Source organism: Centroberyx affinis, unplaced genomic scaffold, assembly GCF_046629955.1.
Source record: "Centroberyx affinis isolate AG114_WGS23_722 - 3 ecotype Tasmania unplaced genomic scaffold, CSIRO-AGI_Caff_v1 ptg004109l_1, whole genome shotgun sequence".
Lineage (NCBI taxonomy): Eukaryota > Metazoa > Chordata > Actinopteri > Beryciformes > Berycidae > Centroberyx > Centroberyx affinis.
In genome coordinates this window covers 98,114-116,842 of record NW_027281887.1, presented here as the reverse complement: position 1 = coordinate 116,842, position 18,729 = coordinate 98,114, and the positions used below count along the sequence as shown (strand labels likewise).

The 18,729-nt window shown below is 40.8% G+C and overlaps 1 protein-coding gene across 1 annotated transcript; it reads right to left on the bottom strand.

Moving 5' to 3' along the window:
• Positions 1–1,188: 1,188 nt before the first annotated feature.
• On the bottom strand, positions 1,189–17,251 carry LOC139663738 (tetraspanin-8-like). Its single transcript, XM_071542463.1, has 9 exons — positions 17,065–17,251; positions 14,838–14,894; positions 8,308–8,427; positions 8,105–8,179; positions 7,890–7,985; positions 5,701–5,799; positions 5,140–5,172; positions 4,963–5,046; positions 1,189–1,710 (listed from the first exon to the last, which is right to left on the bottom strand). The coding sequence occupies exons 1-9, from the start codon at positions 17,122–17,124 to the stop codon at positions 1,609–1,611; spliced, it is 726 nt and encodes a 241-aa protein (XP_071398564.1). The 5' UTR covers positions 17,125–17,251; the 3' UTR covers positions 1,189–1,608.
• Between the last annotated feature and the right edge of the window lie 1,478 nt (positions 17,252–18,729).

Sequence of the window (18,729 nt, the reverse complement as noted above, 5' to 3'; positions counted from 1 at the left end):
ATCATAATATGATACTATTATTATCACTATCATATTCCAGTCATAATCAGTAATAATATAATTTACCATACTGTAAAAATATAACACACCATGCTCAGACAAACAGGAGCTAGACTAACCCTAACCCATGATTCAGCCTCCTGTATATAGATATATATACTCATACACATACTTTTGACAGTTATCTGGATCCTCAGAGTCAGAGTTGCTTATTTTGCTCATAGATTTAAGACATGAACGTTTGAATTTGAGTTGAAGATTTAAAGAGAGAGGAGCGGCTCCTGTCTGCAGAACACAAAGTGACACCTGAAACCCACGAGCTGTTCCTTCATACCGATAAGAAACCTACAACCAGCTCAGGCCGTATTTACACTCTGAAAATATTATCAATAACAATGTGGTATTAAATACTGGTATGTTGTCCAGAGTGACCTCCTTCAGGTTGGACTGAGCATGCTCACACGAAGACGTAACCTCTAATTACCTTACAGGTAAAATTCCTGTCGGTCATTTTAAATTTGGCAACAGCACCAACTGCCAGCAGACTATCAATGTGAAGTCGTTCCATCACACTGTTAATGGACACAGCTGAGATATTATAAGAGTTGTGTAGCCTGTAAAACAAAACATGTCACATACATGATGCAGTGTCTGTGTGGTCAGATATACTGTTTATTAGATATATATATACTATATATATATATAGTTCCATAAAAGAACAAATTACAGAATACAGTTCTATCTAAAGAAATGATGAAACTAATCCAGTTGGCAGACAGTTTAATAAAACTATCCACCATGTTTTCTTCCTTCTTCTTTGTGGGTATTGGACAGATTAAACCAGAGTTGTAATACTGATCACATTAGAAAACAGCGGAGGCCTTCTGGATGTTGTATCTTCAGAGTTTATTCCCAGTAGATATGAATGACGACTTTACAATCTAAAAGTTCTGTAGTATTTTCTTACGTTTTTAACTTTGTTCCCCTCTGTTCCCTAAGAGCCACCGACTGACCTCAGATCAGCCAACAGGAACCTGTGTGTGTGTATTGGTTGTCATTTCCATTTTATTTATATAAGCTTTTAGATTAACTGATTTACAAACCCTGATGAAGGACATGTTGGTTTTTCTAATACATATTTGTTTTCAGAATGCATGTGATGCTGGGATTTACCTGCTGATTCCACAATATGTTTCAAAACTTTATTTAACCAAAACACACAGACAGTACTAGACTATACAATATATGATCTGCATACAATCAAATGACACAGAAAAGATATAAGTCACAACAATAAATGTTTTCCATTCAAGGAATATTTTCTAGAATAGTGCTGAAAGAACAAAGCTTTGTTTTTTCCATGCTGTCTCTCTCTCTGTCTCTCTCTCTCTCTCTGTCTCTCTCTTTCTGTCTCTCTCTCTTTCTGTCTCTCTCTCTTTCTGTCTCTCTCTTTCTGTCTCCCTCTCTCTCTCTCTCTCCTTTATGTCTATGTAATAAAGCAGAAATGTCATTGCAATGTAAAGAGTAGTGATGTTTTGAGCCCTGATTCCTCCTGTTACAATGCAGGATTAAAGGTCAGAGGTCAGGGGTCAGGGGTCAGGGGTCGCCTCAGTACCCAGAACCCTTCATGGCGATGGACTGTCCTCCCATCGCTCCGTCGTGACGCCTCACCTGGTAGATCATCAGCAGGGAGACCAGCAGGCCCAGCAGCTAGACAGGTAGACAGACAGACAGACAGACAGGTCATCAGACAGACAGACAGACAGACAGACAGACAGACAGACAGACAGACAGACAGACAGACAGGTCATCAGACAGACAGACAGACAGACAGACAGACAGGTCATCAGACAGACAGACAGACAGACAGACAGGTCATCAGACAGACAGACAGACAGACAGACAGACAGACAGACAGACAGACAGACAGACAGGTCATCAGACAGACAGACAGACAGACAGACAGACAGACAGACAGACAGACAGACAGGTCATCAGACAGACAGACAGACAGACAGGTCATCAGACAGACAGACAGACAGACAGACAGGTCATCAGACAGACAGACAGACAGACAGACAGTCTGTCTGTCTGTCTGTCTGTCTGTCTTACTGTCTTTACATGCTGCACAGCCTTTAGTCCTGCCGAGGGCAGCACAGGCTGATTTGTTAGTATTGTGAGGGAGTCAGGGTAATACATGCATGGTGACAGCACACGGCAAATCTGTTTAAATTAGATTTTCTTTATTATGTTATCATACCATTTTAATAATAACGTACAAAGTCATGCAAAATACGTACAACTGCAGACTCTGTGATTCGAGCTCGAGAACGATTCGTTCAAAATGATTTGTTCGTTCTATTTTGCCCAGAAGTGCCGGTGGCTCTACACAACGGTCCGGCGGTTGAATGATTCTTACCGAACCCAACCACAGGGGTTTGACGCCTGACCTCACCCTCACAGTCTGGACTGCGGAAGCGATGGATAACTTCGACCAGAAGAAAAACCCTAAACCCAACAGCTTCACGAGCTTCATGCTTGAACCGAACCACTGCTGGCTGTTCGTATTTATAGAGCTTCGTAGTGACGGGAGCGGCCTGCTGACCGGTGGCTCGCTAACCAACTGTTCAGCTGTTAGATGAAGGGGCAGTCATGGGAGAGCTGTTCACAAACTTAACCCATCTGAACCCAAACCCATCTGAACCCAAAACCCTCTGAACCTTAACCCCTTTGAACCCAAACCCATCTGAACCCAAACCCATCTGAACCCAAACCCCTCTGAACCCTAACCCCTCTGAACCCTAACCCATCTGAACCCTAACCCCTCTGAACCCAAACCCATCTGAACGCAAACCCCTCTGAACCCTAACCCCTCTGAACCCAAACCCATCTGAACCAAAACCCTGCAGCTCCATCTTGAGTTTTTCAGAAACTTGGCCAGCTAGCAATTCATATACAGTCAGCATATCTGCACATTCTGTTCATGTTACCCCACCCTCTTCTCATGCACCTTTCTTAGTAAATTAAGAAATGCCTGAGACACAGCTGCCCTGTTCAAGCCAGAAAAGGTATCAATCCCATAAGTTATTCTGGAGAATGTCAATATTTGCCAGCTGAAAAAAAATTGGAGGAAAAGTAAACTGCATGTTCATTTTTATATGTTTAAGGAACAGATATGCATTTACAGTAATGCTGTCAGGAAGGAGAAAGCCCATTCCTCAACGACCATTTCTGTGAATAAAAACAACCCCAAAGTCCTTTTCTCTACTATCAACATTCTTTTGCTTGTGTCTGTTCTTAAATGCGAAGAATTTGCATCATTTTTTAAAGACACAAAAGTCATCCACCTGTGTTCTCGACCCTATTCCAACAAAGCTTTTTATTGACAGCTTTCACTGCCGCTCCCAGGATACGACCAAGATAATAAACTCTTCTCTACAATCGGGCATATTCCCCAAAGCCTTCACATTAGCAGTAAAACCTCTGCTTAAGAAACCCAATCTGGACACTGCTGACCTCAACAGTTTCAGACCCATTTCTAACCTCCCCTTCCTTGGCAAAGTCCTAGAGAAGATCGTTTTTAACCAAGTATATCATCACCTAGCCAAAAACGTCACGATAGATAATGTCCAGTCAGGTGTTCGGACCGACCGCAGCACTGAAACAGCTCTTCTCAAAGTAGTTCATGATCTTAGAAATACTGTTGATGCAAATAAAGTGTCTGTCCTCGTCCTTCTAGATCTGAGCGCTGCACTTGATACAACTGACCACAGTGTTTAATTTGACAGAATTGAGAAATGGGTAGGTCTCTCTGATACTGTTCTGATTGGTCTCTCTGATACTGTTCTGATTGGTCTCTCTGATACTGGTCCTGATTGGTTCTGCTCTTATCTAACCGGGAGACAGTTCTTTGTTAGCCTGGGTGATTATGTATCTCAGACAGCTGATATTGATTATGGCATTCCTCAAGGTAGTATTCTTGGCCCTATTTTATTCTCTCTATATTCTCCCACTTGGTCACATCATTAGGCATCACAACGTCAATTACCATTGCGACGCAGATGACACACAATTATATCCGTTTCACCGGATGACCCTAATGCTCTGAGTGCCCTTATTGCCTGTCTCACTGACATCAATATTTGGATGAGCAAAAACTTTTTACAATTAAATGAAGAAAAAAACAAATTCTCCTTGTAGGACCTAAAGCAAAAAGAGACAAACTACGCTCAACGCTGGGCTGTCTGGATGAACAGGTCAAAACCGAAGTAACAGATTTGGGAGTAATTTTAGATTCTGACCTTAACTTTAACTCCCATTTTAACAAGGTCCCAAAGACAGCCATCTTTCATTTTAGGAATATAGTCAAAGTGAGACCTTTTTTAACTCAGAAAAATGCAGAAATGCTTATACACGCTTTTATTACAAGCCGCCTAGACTCCTGTTGCCTTCTGCTTCTACGCCCCTAAACTGTGGAACGCTCCTCTAGAGCTCAGAACAGCACGCTTGGTATTTTTAAGAAGAGGTTAAAGACCTATCTTTTTAATCTGGCATTTAATTAAGTTTATTTTATGTCCATGGCTTTTTATTTTTTTATCTATTACTATATTTATAGTATGTTGTATTTATTTATCTATTTTATTTTATTTCTCTTACCCTGTTTTACACTTTTATTTGTTCCATAGGCCTACATTTTATTACTGTTAATTTCTTAGCTTTGTACGTCTACCATTTTACCCTTTGTTTTTATTTTTACCTTTTATGTGAAGCACTTTGGCCTATATTGGTTATGAAAGGTGCGATACAAATAAGGTTATTATTATTATTACTTAAATATACTTGGCACTTTGATTTTTACAATGTACATTTTCATGTCAAGACCCTTTTTGCACACACACACACACACACACACACGCCAACACATTTTCACAACAAAAAAACTAGGATGACGGTCTAGCTTACTGCGGTGACAGCAAATCCAAAGAAGATTCCCATGCCAATTTTAAAGAAAATGTCGAAAAATGAAAATATGAGACCACTGCAGGTCTAGAGAAGAGGAGACAGAGAATGTGTAATTAGTTAACAACATCACTGATTGGTTGATTTCTTGATTGGTTGGTTGGTTGATTGATTGATTACCTGTGCATAGACTTGATCTGGACCTGTGCGTGCCTATAAGGAAATGTGGGGAAAATATAGTCACTATGACAACTTTGCAACTTTTATTTTGAAAAGATGGCCCACTGCTCTGCTGCTGTGTCAAATAATGGAAACCTGATATGAAGATCTAACATCAGGACAGAATTACTTTTTTAATTTACTGTAACTAAAAACCCTGTTAGTGAACATCAGCTAGTAACTGGACAAACAGATGAACTGGACAGTAACAGCAGATTATATTTATAACACTAACAGGAGTGTACAGTGCCCAACATTCACCAAAAAGGGCATAAATTCACATGAATACGTCCATAAGGCAAATCCACAGAAAACATACAGAGTTACTGCAGCTCTGTCTGATGATACCAGATGGTTTATGGAAAAAGATAAGCGCATGAAGAATTACTGTGATCTATTACACATCTGAATCACCCTGACTAAATACCATGAAAAAAATGAAAGCAACAAAAACTGTCTGTTTCTTTTGAATCAGAGATGTTGGACATCAGATATCTTCATGTATCAGTTAGCTAAACCAACCTGAGGTCTTGCTGTACATCCACTGTAGCCACGGCATTCACATGAATCAGGGATCTCATCGACCCAGTCCTTGGCACTCACCACTCCACAGCAATGGGTCTATAGGGAGAGACATTATTTAGATTTAATTTTGATAAACTTTAGTGATCCTCAAGGTGAACCTGGACTGTTGCAGCAGTAGATGATGCATAGATAAGAATAAGAACACAGGCCTTCTCCAAATCCACAAAACACATTAGAATTAGTAAATTCCCAGGATCCTCGATTTTTGAGAGTAAAAAGCTGGTCCACTGTTCTGCGACCAGGATGAAATCTGCCTTGTTCCTCCTGAATCGGAAAATCTGAACATCAGCTGGAGCTCCAGCAGCTTGGCATAGGCTTTGCCAGGTACTAACCCTTACCGAACCCTAACCCTAACCTCAACCACGACTACCGAGTTAAACCCAATTTTAAATGATCTTTGGAAACATTAAGAACGATAACCTCAACCACATGATTAACCCTAACTTCTAGATTAGTATATTTCCAAAACCCAACCCTGATCATTGAGAGTTTGTACATGGGACTTGTCCAGACAGGAGCAGCTTGAATAACATCCACCAGCCCTTCGCTTGGCTCCTCCAATGCAGGGAGAACAATATACTGTACCAACAATATACTGTACCAGCAATATACTGTACCAACCTAACCCTAAACCTAAGAATGTGATCTTAGTCAGCTAGCCTGGTTAAAGGTAACATGTATATTTTCTAGCTCAATGCTGGCGTATCGTTAACCGTGTTGGTCCACCAAATACACCGCTGAGCCAGCAGGCGTGAACCGAATATAAAAGTTGGAATTTTGTTAAAATGCAAGTTGTTTGGTGGATTATATACTTGCAGAATTTATATACATGCCAGTTAGTACAAAAAGTGCATCATCGGACAGTGTCTTGTCGAAATTTGTAAGGTCGCAGACGCCGTCATTGATTTGTCTTACATTTTCATTGGTTGGCTGGACCAAGTGTTCTATCGTTGCCATCGTCACGACTCGTCACGGAGGATTTTAAAGACGCACAAAAAACAACAAACTGGGGGAAACTGCTGCAGCTCTTGGTGCGGACGGACGTATCGGCAGCAAAACAGCGATAGAGAGGTCTTCGTGACAGGTAACGATAAGCTTATTATGCCCGTTAATTTACTATAATGTCACCGTGATTAGCTACTGTGACGACCCTCCCACTCTCCTGGCTCTGTCTTGCAGGAGTCTGGTGGGCGGGGTCGTCGTTGAGGCTGATGGAGTGCACCTGGGCCCGGTGAACTCCTTGGGCTTTAAAAGCCTTCAGACCATTCAGTGTCTCTCCCTCCTCACCCATGCACACCTTTTGTTCTGTTGTTTTTGGTTTTCTTTTCTCTTTTGGTTTGGTAGTTTGTGTTGTCTAGTTATGTTCCCCTAGTTTATGTAATAAATCATTGTTTTAACTTTTACCTTGGCGTATGGCTCTCCTCATTGTTACTCCTGTGAGCTGGGCTGTAACACTACCATAGCTCTGTGTGTGTGTGTGTGTATTTGAGACAGCTTGTGCAGACGTCTCCCGATACGTCATTTGAGCATAAATGCCCCAGTGTTGTCCGACACTTTTTGTAAGACACCTGTTGACACTTGTCTTATAACCATAAAACAGCCTTTAGGTTTAGGTCTGGGTGGGTCATCAGTGCTGCCCTGTAGCCTCACTCGTTCTGGGCAGCCTCCACCACCTCCTCATGGTTACCACTTTACCTTTAGGTTGGTTCTTCAGTTTTACACTATACAACACTTACAATCCGCTCTCCATGTATCACACTGCTGATTCTCCAAACTCTCACACTCCACGGTTTTTGACCTTATTTGCTTTCTTAGTTAAATAAATTACTTTGAATTTTGAAGTGGTGTATGGACTCTTATTTGTTACAAACCTGAGCCAAGTTTGTAACATTAGTTAGAAGGCTAATTAGTCAAGACAGAATTACAAAAAATGGTAAGCATCAAGGTATGCTAACTCTAGCTAGCTCCCAGGCTAACAAAGCAGTAGTCCTCACGCCCGCCTTTGTCCTCATGCCTAAAGTCATTATGCTTCAGAAAGCAGAAATATTACACATTGCACCTTCAGTAAGAACGTGTTCTTAGCCAGCCTACATAAATAAGAGTTAACAGTAAATGGAGTACAGTACACTTTGCTGGAATCCACTGAGAAACCGTTTGAATCCTTCTTGTGCCATGTACTTCTCAGCTACTTCTGAGGAGGCGCTGTCAAATTCAGCTTTGATCTGTGAGGACAGAGAGAGCAGCGTTAGCATCACCACCGCCATCGTCATCTTCATCAATAACATAAGTCGGTAAATAGATAAACAAATAGACATAGACAGATAGATACTGTGCTAGATACCTTATTTCTGTAGGCAGCGATGATGATCCCAATAATCATCATGATGAGCAGTCCAGCCACCATGAAGCCTGCAAACTGCCCAACCACATTAAACAATATTAGTATCCAACAATATTATCAATTGTCAGTCATCCAACTGATCAATGTACACCATAATGGATTATGGATCCCCGTCATGTTGGTACCATCTGTGGTGTACCTACCACTTTGAGGACCAGCTCCTTCTCTGCACATCCTGCGAAGACTCCCAGGCAGGAGATGAAGAGAACACCGAGGGCGAACACCCAGTACCAGCCAAGGTTCGGACTTCCTGCCACCGCCAGCTGCACCACGATGATGATGATGATGATGATGATGATGATGATATGACACATATACAGGAGTAAGTAGATAGTAACTGTACAATGGTGACACCCGGTACCAGCAGAGGTTCATGGGTTAGGGTTGCACCAACACAACCCAGTTACAATAATACAAGATGGACCAGAGCAGAATAACTGCATGACTGTAACACCAACACTGTTTTCTGACCCTAGTCTAATAATGCTGATTGACCACTTCTTGTTTTCTGACCCTGGTATAATGATGCTGATTGACCACTCCTTGTTTTCTGACCCTAGTATAATGATGCTGATTGACTTGTCTGCTCCCAGTCGTCTGACCTCTCCTTGTTTTCTGCTCCTAGACCACACGATGGAGAACAAAAGAACCAACAGAAGAAATCTCCCTGCTGTGGCTCATCTGCCCAGCAGCCACACATGTGGTAAACACATGGAGGTTGGCTACAAGATTACCCACAATCCTTTGTGTTTTATGTGGAAAATATAAAATAGCTAAAGCTTCCTCTGCATGGAACCGCAAAGTGTATCTTTTTTGTTTTTTTTGGTGACTTAGTGACTAACAGTGAGGTCAACAGTAGATTAAGCTTCATTTCCTAGATCAGCAACATTACAAGCAACCAATAAGTAAGGAGGTCAGAGGTCAATTGTGCATCATAATTAGAATTAAATAGCATAGAATCAGAATTGGTTTAAAGTTTGTCAGTTTTGTGTCTCTATATAATTCCTCTCCTCCTGTAGCTTTTCTGGAGATATTCTGACAAACAGTTTGGACTCATTGTTGCAGCAAGAGGCAGCGGAGCTTCAACTGACAGCTGACTGGAGACAATACTGTCTGTGGGTCCAACAGCTACAGACAATACTGTCTGTGGGTCCAACAGCTACAAACAATACTGTCTGTGGGTCCAACAGCTACAGACAATACTGTCTGTGGGTCCAGCAGCTACAGACAATACTGTCTGTGGGTCCAACAACTACAGGAGGAAGAGAGGAATTATATACTGTATATGTATGTCTGCAGCCTGACTCCTTGCTTCACCTTCACCAAGTGATCAGAAAGCGGAGAACAGAGCGGCCAACAAAGCGATCCATAGATTCCCTGCTGTGTGGGGCTGAAAATGAAAAAAACACAGCAGGTCCCTCAGTATAGTACAGAACAGATACTGTATGATACTACAGTATCTGACTAGACTAACATTACAGGATCTAATGACAGTAAACATTAACAAGCTACAGTTCAGAGTGTAAAACCTGAAAATCTGTGTGGTAAATTACTGGTCGCTTGCTAGCTAGTATTATGGTTGTATTTGACTCCTCCTTGTTTTCTCATCTTAGGCAAGGCAAGTGTATAGTAGCCTATTATAATGCTGCTTGACCCGTCCTTGTTTTCTCATCCTAGTGTTATAATGCTCTCTGACCCCTCCTTGTTTTCTGCTCCTGGTCTGATAATATTACTTGACCCCTCCTTGTTTCTGTTCTGGAAAGAAAACAAAACAACAAGCAGTGGAAAACTTCCTCCTGGGGTTCATCTGCTCTCAGTTAAGAACCCAGAGTGAGCCAAGCCATTCCAGCCTGATTGAGCAACACACTCATTCACTTCCCTCCACATGCATTTGGACAAACAAGCCAAACAAAAGATTACCTCCCTGTCTCTGGAAAAGCAGTGTGGTTAGGAACGGTGAATTCTTCCCTGAAACCTGTTTTAAAGAACACCATGGGCGTAGGTAGGGGGGTCCCGGGGCATGCTCCCCGGGAGGAAACATTTTCAAAAAACAACTCTGCAATACTCTTTTCTAGTAACTTTTAAAAAGACTATCTGATGAAATTGACCAGATAAATAAGAAATAAACTCCCATAGATGAACAGATGCTAATAAGAGAGAGTGAGAGGAAGACAGATGTGAGGAACAGAGGATGTGCAAGCACAAATGAAAGGTATGCTGTTGTGCCAAGGAGGAAAACAATGTATATAAATAGTTAGTCTTCTTATCTCTTGACTGTCAACAGAATATTAATAGCTTTGTTGCCACTGCCTCCAAAAAGCACAGACAGCTCTGTCCATTGGTTATTTGGCCTCTGTCTATTTGCTTCTGTCTCCTTTATGCTTGTAAGAAATCTATCTCTGATATTATTACAACACCATATTTCATCTGTGATGATTAAAATGGCAAGCTAGTTGTTTTGCAGCTAAAGTGACTCCAGTCTTGTTAACGTTAGTTCAGTAGCTTCAACAGAGCTTGAGGTGACAAAAATTGCCATTTTGACATTAACCAGCAGTAACACCAGTAGCAGCAGACATCAGCCTGCTGTCTAACTGGCAGTTAGCAGCATGACTATGAATCTGTTAGACTTGGTCAAGCTAGTGTTTGGTGACCATCAGTTTAGCTAAGTAGACTAGTGATCGTGGCTGCTGAAGGGAGAAGCTAACTTCATTCTTTACCATGTTGGATGGCTTGCATCTTGTCTGAAACGTTGCTTTGCATGGATCATTATTCTACTGTAATCAATCAGGTACTGTGCTGGCTTTTTATATGTAGACTACTTTATTATTAATAACTTTTCAAGCTAAAGCCAGTCGCAGCAGGGCTTGGAGAAAAAACATACTTTGCTCTTAAAATGGATCTGTGCACCACAAAAAATGAATGACTAGAAACCAGATAATATCAGAGAAGTAAGTTGGAAGTTACACAACTACATAAAAATTCCAAGACAGAAATCTGTACTTATTCATATTTTTATTGGTGTTATTGGGCGGCTGTGGCTCAGGAGGTAGAGCGGGTCGTCCACTAATCAGAAGGTCGGTGGTTCGATCCCCGGCTCCTCCGGTCCGCATGTGGAAGTGTCCTTGGGCGAGATACTGAACCCCAAACTGCTCCTGATGGTTGGCCAGCAGCCTGCGTGGGAGCTTGCTGCCATCGGTGTGTGAATGTGTGTGAGAACGGGTGAATGTAGGCATGATGTAAAGCGCTTTGAGTGGTCGGTAGACTAGAAAAGCGTTATATAAATGCAGTCCATTTACCATTGTAATTTTAATCATGTTTGTATGACAAACTGTTCATCTATGGGAGTTTATTCTTTCTTATTTATCTGGTCAATTTCATCAGATAGTCTTTTTAAAAGTTAGCTAGAAAAGAGTATTGCAGAGCTGTTTTTTGAAAGTGTTTCCTCCCGGGGAGCATGGGCTGCCTACGCCCATGTTATCAGCATCTGACCAGCAGCGCCATTTGGACATCTTGCCGTTTGATTACCTGGAATTGCTTCATAATGTCATGACCATAATGTCCTGACCTCGGCTGACTGCTCCGCTCCAGCAGATCAAGTGAAGAGGCATCACTCTGCTCACTATATAAATGTAATTATTTGTTCTACACTATTAAAATCACTCTGTTGTCGTTTTGGCCTTCATCAGAGTGTCAGCCATTATATTCTTTGCAATCTGATGAAGACCGTTGCGGGCCGAAATGTCTGTACTGTCTGTTATTCTGTTGTTCCATGTGTCTGTACTGTCTGTTGTTCCATGTGTCTGTACTGTCTGTCAGTCTGTTGTTCCATGTGTCTGTACTGTCTGTTATTCTGTTGTTCCATGTGTCTGTACTGTCTGTTGTTCCATGTGTCTGTACTGTCTGTTATTCTGTTGTTCCATGTGTCTGTACTGTCTGTTGTTCCATGTGTCTGTACTGTCTGTTATTCTGTTGTTCCATGTGTCTGTACTGTCAGTCTGTTGTTCCATGTGTCTGTACTGTCTGTTATTCTGTTGTTCCATGTGTCTGTAAGTCTGTTGTTCCATGTGTCTGTACTGTCTGTTGTTCCATGTGTCTGTACTGTCTGTTGTTCAATGTGTCTGCACTGTCTGTTATTCTGTTGTTCCATGTGTCTGTACTGTAAGTCTGTTGTTCCATGTGTCTGTACTGTCTGTTGTTCCATGTGTCTGTACTGTCTGTCAGTCTGTTGTTCCATGTGTCTGTACTGTAAGTCTGTTGTTCCATGTGTCTGTACTGTCTGTTGTTCCATGTGTCTGTACTGTCTGTTAGTCTGTTGTTCCATGTGTCTGTACTGTCTGTTGTTCCATGTGTCTGTACTGTCTGTTAGTCTGTTGTTCCATGTGTCTGTACTGTAAGTCTGTTGTTCCATGTGTCTGTACTGTCTGTTAGTCTGTTGTTCCATGTGTCTATACTGTCTGTAAGTCTGTTGTTCCATGTGTCTGTACTGTCAGTCTGTTGTTCCATGTGTCTGTACTGTCTGTTGTTCAATGTGTCTGCACTGTCTGTTATTCTGTTGTTCCATGTGTCTGTACTGTAAGTCTGTTGTTCCATGTGTCTGTACTGTCTGTTGTTCCATGTGTCTGTACTGTCTGTCAGTCTGTTGTTCCATGTGTCTGTACTGTAAGTCTATTGTTCCATGTGTCTGTACTGTCTGTTGTTCCATGTGTCTGTACTGTCTGTTAGTCTGTTGTTCCATGTGTCTGTACTGTAAGTCTGTTGTTCCATGTGTCTGTACTGTCTGTTGTTCCATGTGTCTGTACTGTCTGTTAGTCTGTTGTTCCATGTGTCTGTACTGTCTGTTGTTCCATGTGTCTGTACTGTCTGTTAGTCTGTTGTTCCATGTGTCTGTACTGTAAGTCTGTTGTTCCATGTGTCTGTACTGTCTGTTAGTCTGTTGTTCCATGTGTCTGTACTGTAAGTCTGTTGTTCCATGTGTCTGTACTGTCTGTTAGTCTGTTGTTCCATGTGTCTGTACTGTCTGTTGTTCCATGTGTCTGTACTGTCTGTAAGTCTGTTGTTCCATGTGTCTGTACTGTAAGTCTGTTGTTCCATGTGTCTGTACTGTCTGTTAGTCTGTTGTTCCATGTGTCTGTACTGTCTGTTGTTCCATGTGTCTGTACTGTCTGTAAGTCTGTTGTTCCATGTGTCTGTACTGTAAGTCTGTTGTTCCATGTGTCTGTACTGTCTGTTAGTCTGTTGTTCCATGTGTCTGTACTGTCTGTTGTTCCATGTGTCTGTACTGTCTGTTATTCTGTTGTTCCATGTGTCTGTAAGTCTGTTGTTCCATGTGTCTGTACTGTCTGTTGTTCCATGTGTCTGTACTGTCAGTCTGTTGTTCCATGTGTCTGTACTGTCTGTTATTCTGTTGTTCCATGTGTCTGTACTGTCAGTCTGTTGTTCCATGTGTCTGTACTGTCTGTTATTCTGTTGTTCCATGTGTCTGTAAGTCTGTTGTTCCATGTGTCTGTACTGTCTGTTGTTCTGTTGTTCCATGTGTCTGTACTGTAAGTCTGTTGTTCCATGTGTCTGTACTGTCTGTTGTTCCATGTGTCTGTACTGTCTGTCAGTCTGTTGTTCCATGTGTCTGTACTGTCTGTTATTCTGTTGTTCCATGTGTCTGTACTGTAAGTCTGTTGTTCCATGTGTCTGTACTGTCTGTTATTCTGTTGTTCCATGTGTCTGTACTGTAAGTCTGTTGTTCCATGTGTCTGTACTGTCTGTTGTTCCATGTGTCTGTACTGTCTGTCAGTCTGTTGTTCCATGTGTCTGTACTGTAAGTCTGTTGTTCCATGTGTCTGTACTGTCTGTTGTTCCATGTGTCTGTACTGTCTGTTAGTCTGTTGTTCCATGTGTCTGTACTGTAAGTCTGTTGTTCCATGTGTCTGTACTGTCTGTTAGTCTGTTGTTCCATGTGTCTGTACTGTCTGTTGTTCCATGTGTCTGTACTGTCTGTAAGTCTGTTGTTCCATGTGTCTGTACTGTAAGTCTGTTGTTCCATGTGTCTGTACTGTCTGTTAGTCTGTTGTTCCATGTGTCTGTACTGTCTGTTGTTCCATGTGTCTGTACTGTCTGTAAGTCTGTTGTTCCATGTGTCTGTACTGTAAGTCTGTTGTTCCATGTGTCTGTACTGTCTGTTAGTCTGTTGTTCCATGTGTCTGTACTGTCTGTTGTTCCATGTGTCTGTACTGTCTGTTAGTCTGTTGTTCCATGTGTCTGTACTGTCAGTCTGTTGTTCCATGTGTCTGTACTGTCTGTTAGTCTGTTGTTCCATGTGTCTGTACTGTCAGTCTGTTGTTCCATGTGTCTGTCTGTACTGTACTGCTGTGTTTGTCTGTTAGTGTCTGTTGTCCTGTTCCATGTGTCCGGTGGTTAGAGAACATGTCCTCCCTGACCTCTGACCCCTTTGTGTACATATGAACATGCGAACATGCGAACATGCGAACATGAGCACATGAGCACATGAGCACATGAGAACATGAGAACATGAGCACATGAGAACATGAGAACATGAGCACATGAGCACATGTGAACATGTGAACATGCGAACATGCGAACATGAGAACATGTGAACATGTGAACATGCGTGTGCGTCTCAAAGCGACCCTGGAGCAGATGAAGTGTTCATGTGTCTCACCTCCTGTTTGTAGCCGCTGGCCTTCACCGCTCCCAGGATCAGCAGAGCGCCCACGATCTGATCAGAGACAAACCACCTGATGTTATTGATCAGAGACAAACCACCTGATGTTATTGATCAGAGACAAACCACCTGATGTTATTGATCAGAGACAAACCACCTGATGTTATTAATCAGACACAAATAACCTTACATTATTGATCAGACACAAACCACCTGACATTATTACTTTGATCCGACACAAATCTTAATTTATCTAACCCAACTTAACAAAATAAAAGCCACAGGAAATGTTTTTGTCCATCAGCCACAATGACTGGTCCATCCAGTAACTTGCCAGCCACTTTAACCGTTTCTCCAGCCAACTAGAACAGGACACCATTTTTTTATTATTTAATAAAAGTAAATAATAAACCCTAAATAGGATCAAATCTACATATTATGGTTGAATTTCACACATTACAACTGTGCTAATGAACTCGGTAATTTCTGCTCTATTGTATTTGCATCAGTGTGTGCTGGTTCTATTCTGTACTTTACTGTGCTTCTGCTTTTACAGTCATTCTCACACTGTATCACTAGAGGGAGTCCAGGCTCTAATAAACAGACAAACCTTCAGCTGGAGGGAGATCAGCTCAGCAACAAAACCTCCTTCTCAAAGCAGCAACTCACCGTTCTTCTGTCCTTTTCTACTTGGTTCTGCTCTTGTAAATCTTGTTGGATTATCTAGCAGGATTCTACTCTATTGCAGATCTTTACACCTGATAATGCGACGCATGGAAAATCCACTTCAACATGAATCTGTCCATGGAGACGTTGTATCTTTATTGATCTATTTGCTATAACATTTTCGTAATTACTAATTATGTTATCTTCATTACTCTGATTTCTATATGCTATTCTGTGCTGCAACAACCCAGTTCCCCCATGGATAGTATTCAAATTTAATGTAATTCAATTTCAATTCAATTTCAATTTCACATTTGGCAGACGCTTTTATCCAAAGCGACTTACACATGAGATTTGCATACAACACAAGCAAGTTTCGTATTCGTATTCGCATTCGTATGTAATGTAATGTAATCTAATTTAATCTAATCTGGTGCCACAGCTGTTGTTTGAGTTGCATTCATGGATGTTTGGCAGCTGTCGTTTTAATGTGTTCTCCTTCCCTTTGAAAGGAGGTTTGTGCTGCAAAGTAAAGTTCACAACATGAGAGAGTTGAGGAAGCCCTGGTTACTAACCGTAACCCTGCTGTAAACTGTGCTGAACTGCTGTAAAATGTTCCTCAAACAGGAGCGGTCTGCTCAAATTCTCTTTTTTCTACTTCTTAGCATTGTGTTACTGTCCTTCATGTTTGTACTTTGTTTGACACACACACACACACACACATCCACACACACACATCCCGTGGAGCTGAAAAGATCTTTCTGCAGTGAAGGTGAAGGTGAAACATTTGACCTTCAGCGAAACAAACTTCAACAATCTTCAACCTGAAATTTAATCTGTTTCTCCGCTGGTGTTTTTTGGCTTTATTCCATGTTCTGTTCCAGGAAGCCACTGTTTACTCAAGTCGGGAACAATGGATCTGTTTAGGAAAAATGCTTCAAACGTCATGCGTCATTCTTTTTTCAATGTTTTATCCACTTTCAATTTTATTCCACTTCTATCAATTGACACTTTACTATTGAAATATTTATATCCTCTTAAAATCATTCAACATAACTCCAAATGCTTATGTCCAAACACAAAAAGGTAAAACTGTTGAAATAAAAAAAAAAAGCTTAAATTAATGCCACATGAAGAACTGATGTGAATTCTGTTTTGGTGAATTTGCCCTTAAAGAGTTCAGTCTGTTTTAATTAATCAGCAGTTTCACCCAGTTCACTTGTCTCCTTTTTAACATCTTTGTTTTTAATTCTCTCTCTTTGAGCTTCACATTTTCTTTGACTCCTTTTTTCTAATCTCTTTTTTTGTGTTTTATCTGTTGTTGCAAATAAACTTCACTGAACCAAACTACTTTCAACTCAAAAAGTCTACATTTTTCCACGTCCTGCTCTTACACAAGTCTGTGCATCTGGAGGTTAAAATACTCAAAATATGGATTTTTAACCATCATTAGTCAACTATCTTAATGCAAGCTACTCTACTAGAGTGTGTGCCTTATAATTGGATTTGCAAAGAAACTGAAATAATAAAAACAGAAATAAATAGTTTTTCCACTTACCCCAAACAATACATTGAAGAAAATAAAAAGGCATTTCAGGCATCCATTGATTTTTCCCATCTTCCGTCTAATTAGTGACTATTACAATTGATTGGAAAGTGTGTAGGTAAAGTCCACTATCTGCTGTAGTCAACCAACGGCTGCTGTGACAAACTACATGCAGACTGCAGCTATATGTGCTGCACGTAGGATTCTGACTGCAGAACTGCAGCACATAGAAGAGTTTTCTCTTTTCAGACCTCTTTCACACAAGATGGACTCCAGCAGACTTAATGATGATGATAACCAATAATAACCAGGATCATAAGTGGATTTGTAACAGTAACCAATAGTAACTAAGGCCTTGTTGCATTAAAGTGTTTTTTCTCCCGCTCTTTTTGTGTGTTTCACTCTTTTTGCAGTGTTTCACGTTCAAATTACAGTTCCAAGCCACAAACCCGTCTCAACGTGCGTTCATGTAGGCGATCAGTAAATCTGCAATCGTTCTCATCCCCCTGCCTCGTTTTGGTTAATGCTCTCAAGATGCAAACTAAAGGTGACGCTATGGACTTTAGGCTACTTTACTATCTGTAAGCTATCCAAAATACTTTTAATAATCATAATTATTTTACAATTTATATGGTTTCTACCCATCATCCAATGTTGATTATGAAAAAATCCAATTAAAACTGTTAATGGCCAAAGCACAATTCGCATTTGCCTATTATTATTATGTCCTTTGTTTTTATGTTTTATTGTTTTTTACTATTTGATGGTCTTATTTTAACTATTTTACTCCTGTGAAGCACTTTGACTTTGCTCTGTGAAAGGTGCTATATAAACAAACTTTACTTACTTACTGACTTACCCTTAAGAAAACATAAATCCACCAGGGAAAAGTAATTTGATCGGCTCATTAGGCCATAAATTCTCCACACCTGCTGAATGATTAATGCTAGAGTTACAGTTACTAACCCTAACTAACTCTTCAGAGGAAGACCACACCATCACTGAGGTGTCTGGACTAAACAAGAGCATTTTATTTGGTAAATATTCAGAGGGCCGATGAAACAGAGAAGCTTCAGTTGGAGAAGAAGCTTGCTTTACTCCCAGACAGGATGATGATGTTACTGCCCTTCTTTATTTGAGTGATACAGTTTTTTTTCATTAGCCTATAGTCTGTTTTTTTTTTTAACTAATTTCGATTTTAATTAAAAGAATGTCACTTTTCATTTAGAAAACACTGTAAACACAAGAACAAGAACAAGAGAAGCATAATAAACACAAACTTAGGCAAGGAAAGAATTGGATGTGGACAATGTGTATTTGAGAACTGGATGTGCAAGAACTAATAATAACCCAAATCTTAATTGGACTTGTGGGAAATGGAGCGGATATTTGGACGTAAATTTGTAACATTTCTGACCTGCACTCAACAACTACCTCTGAAGGCACCTAACCTCCAGTTATTCCAGTAGAAAGCAGTCGAAGACTGTGTTGTACTGGTAATATGACCATGTAGCAGGATGGTGCAGAAAAAGAGAATGATGCTCAAAAAACAGAAGTCAAGGTTGAAAATCAGTGCAAAGTTCTGTGTGCAATAATCAGACCGCTACAACAGTGAAGGAATCATTTTCTCAACTTCCACAACTTGCAAACATCAAACTGTTTCCAGTGTTTCTGCTG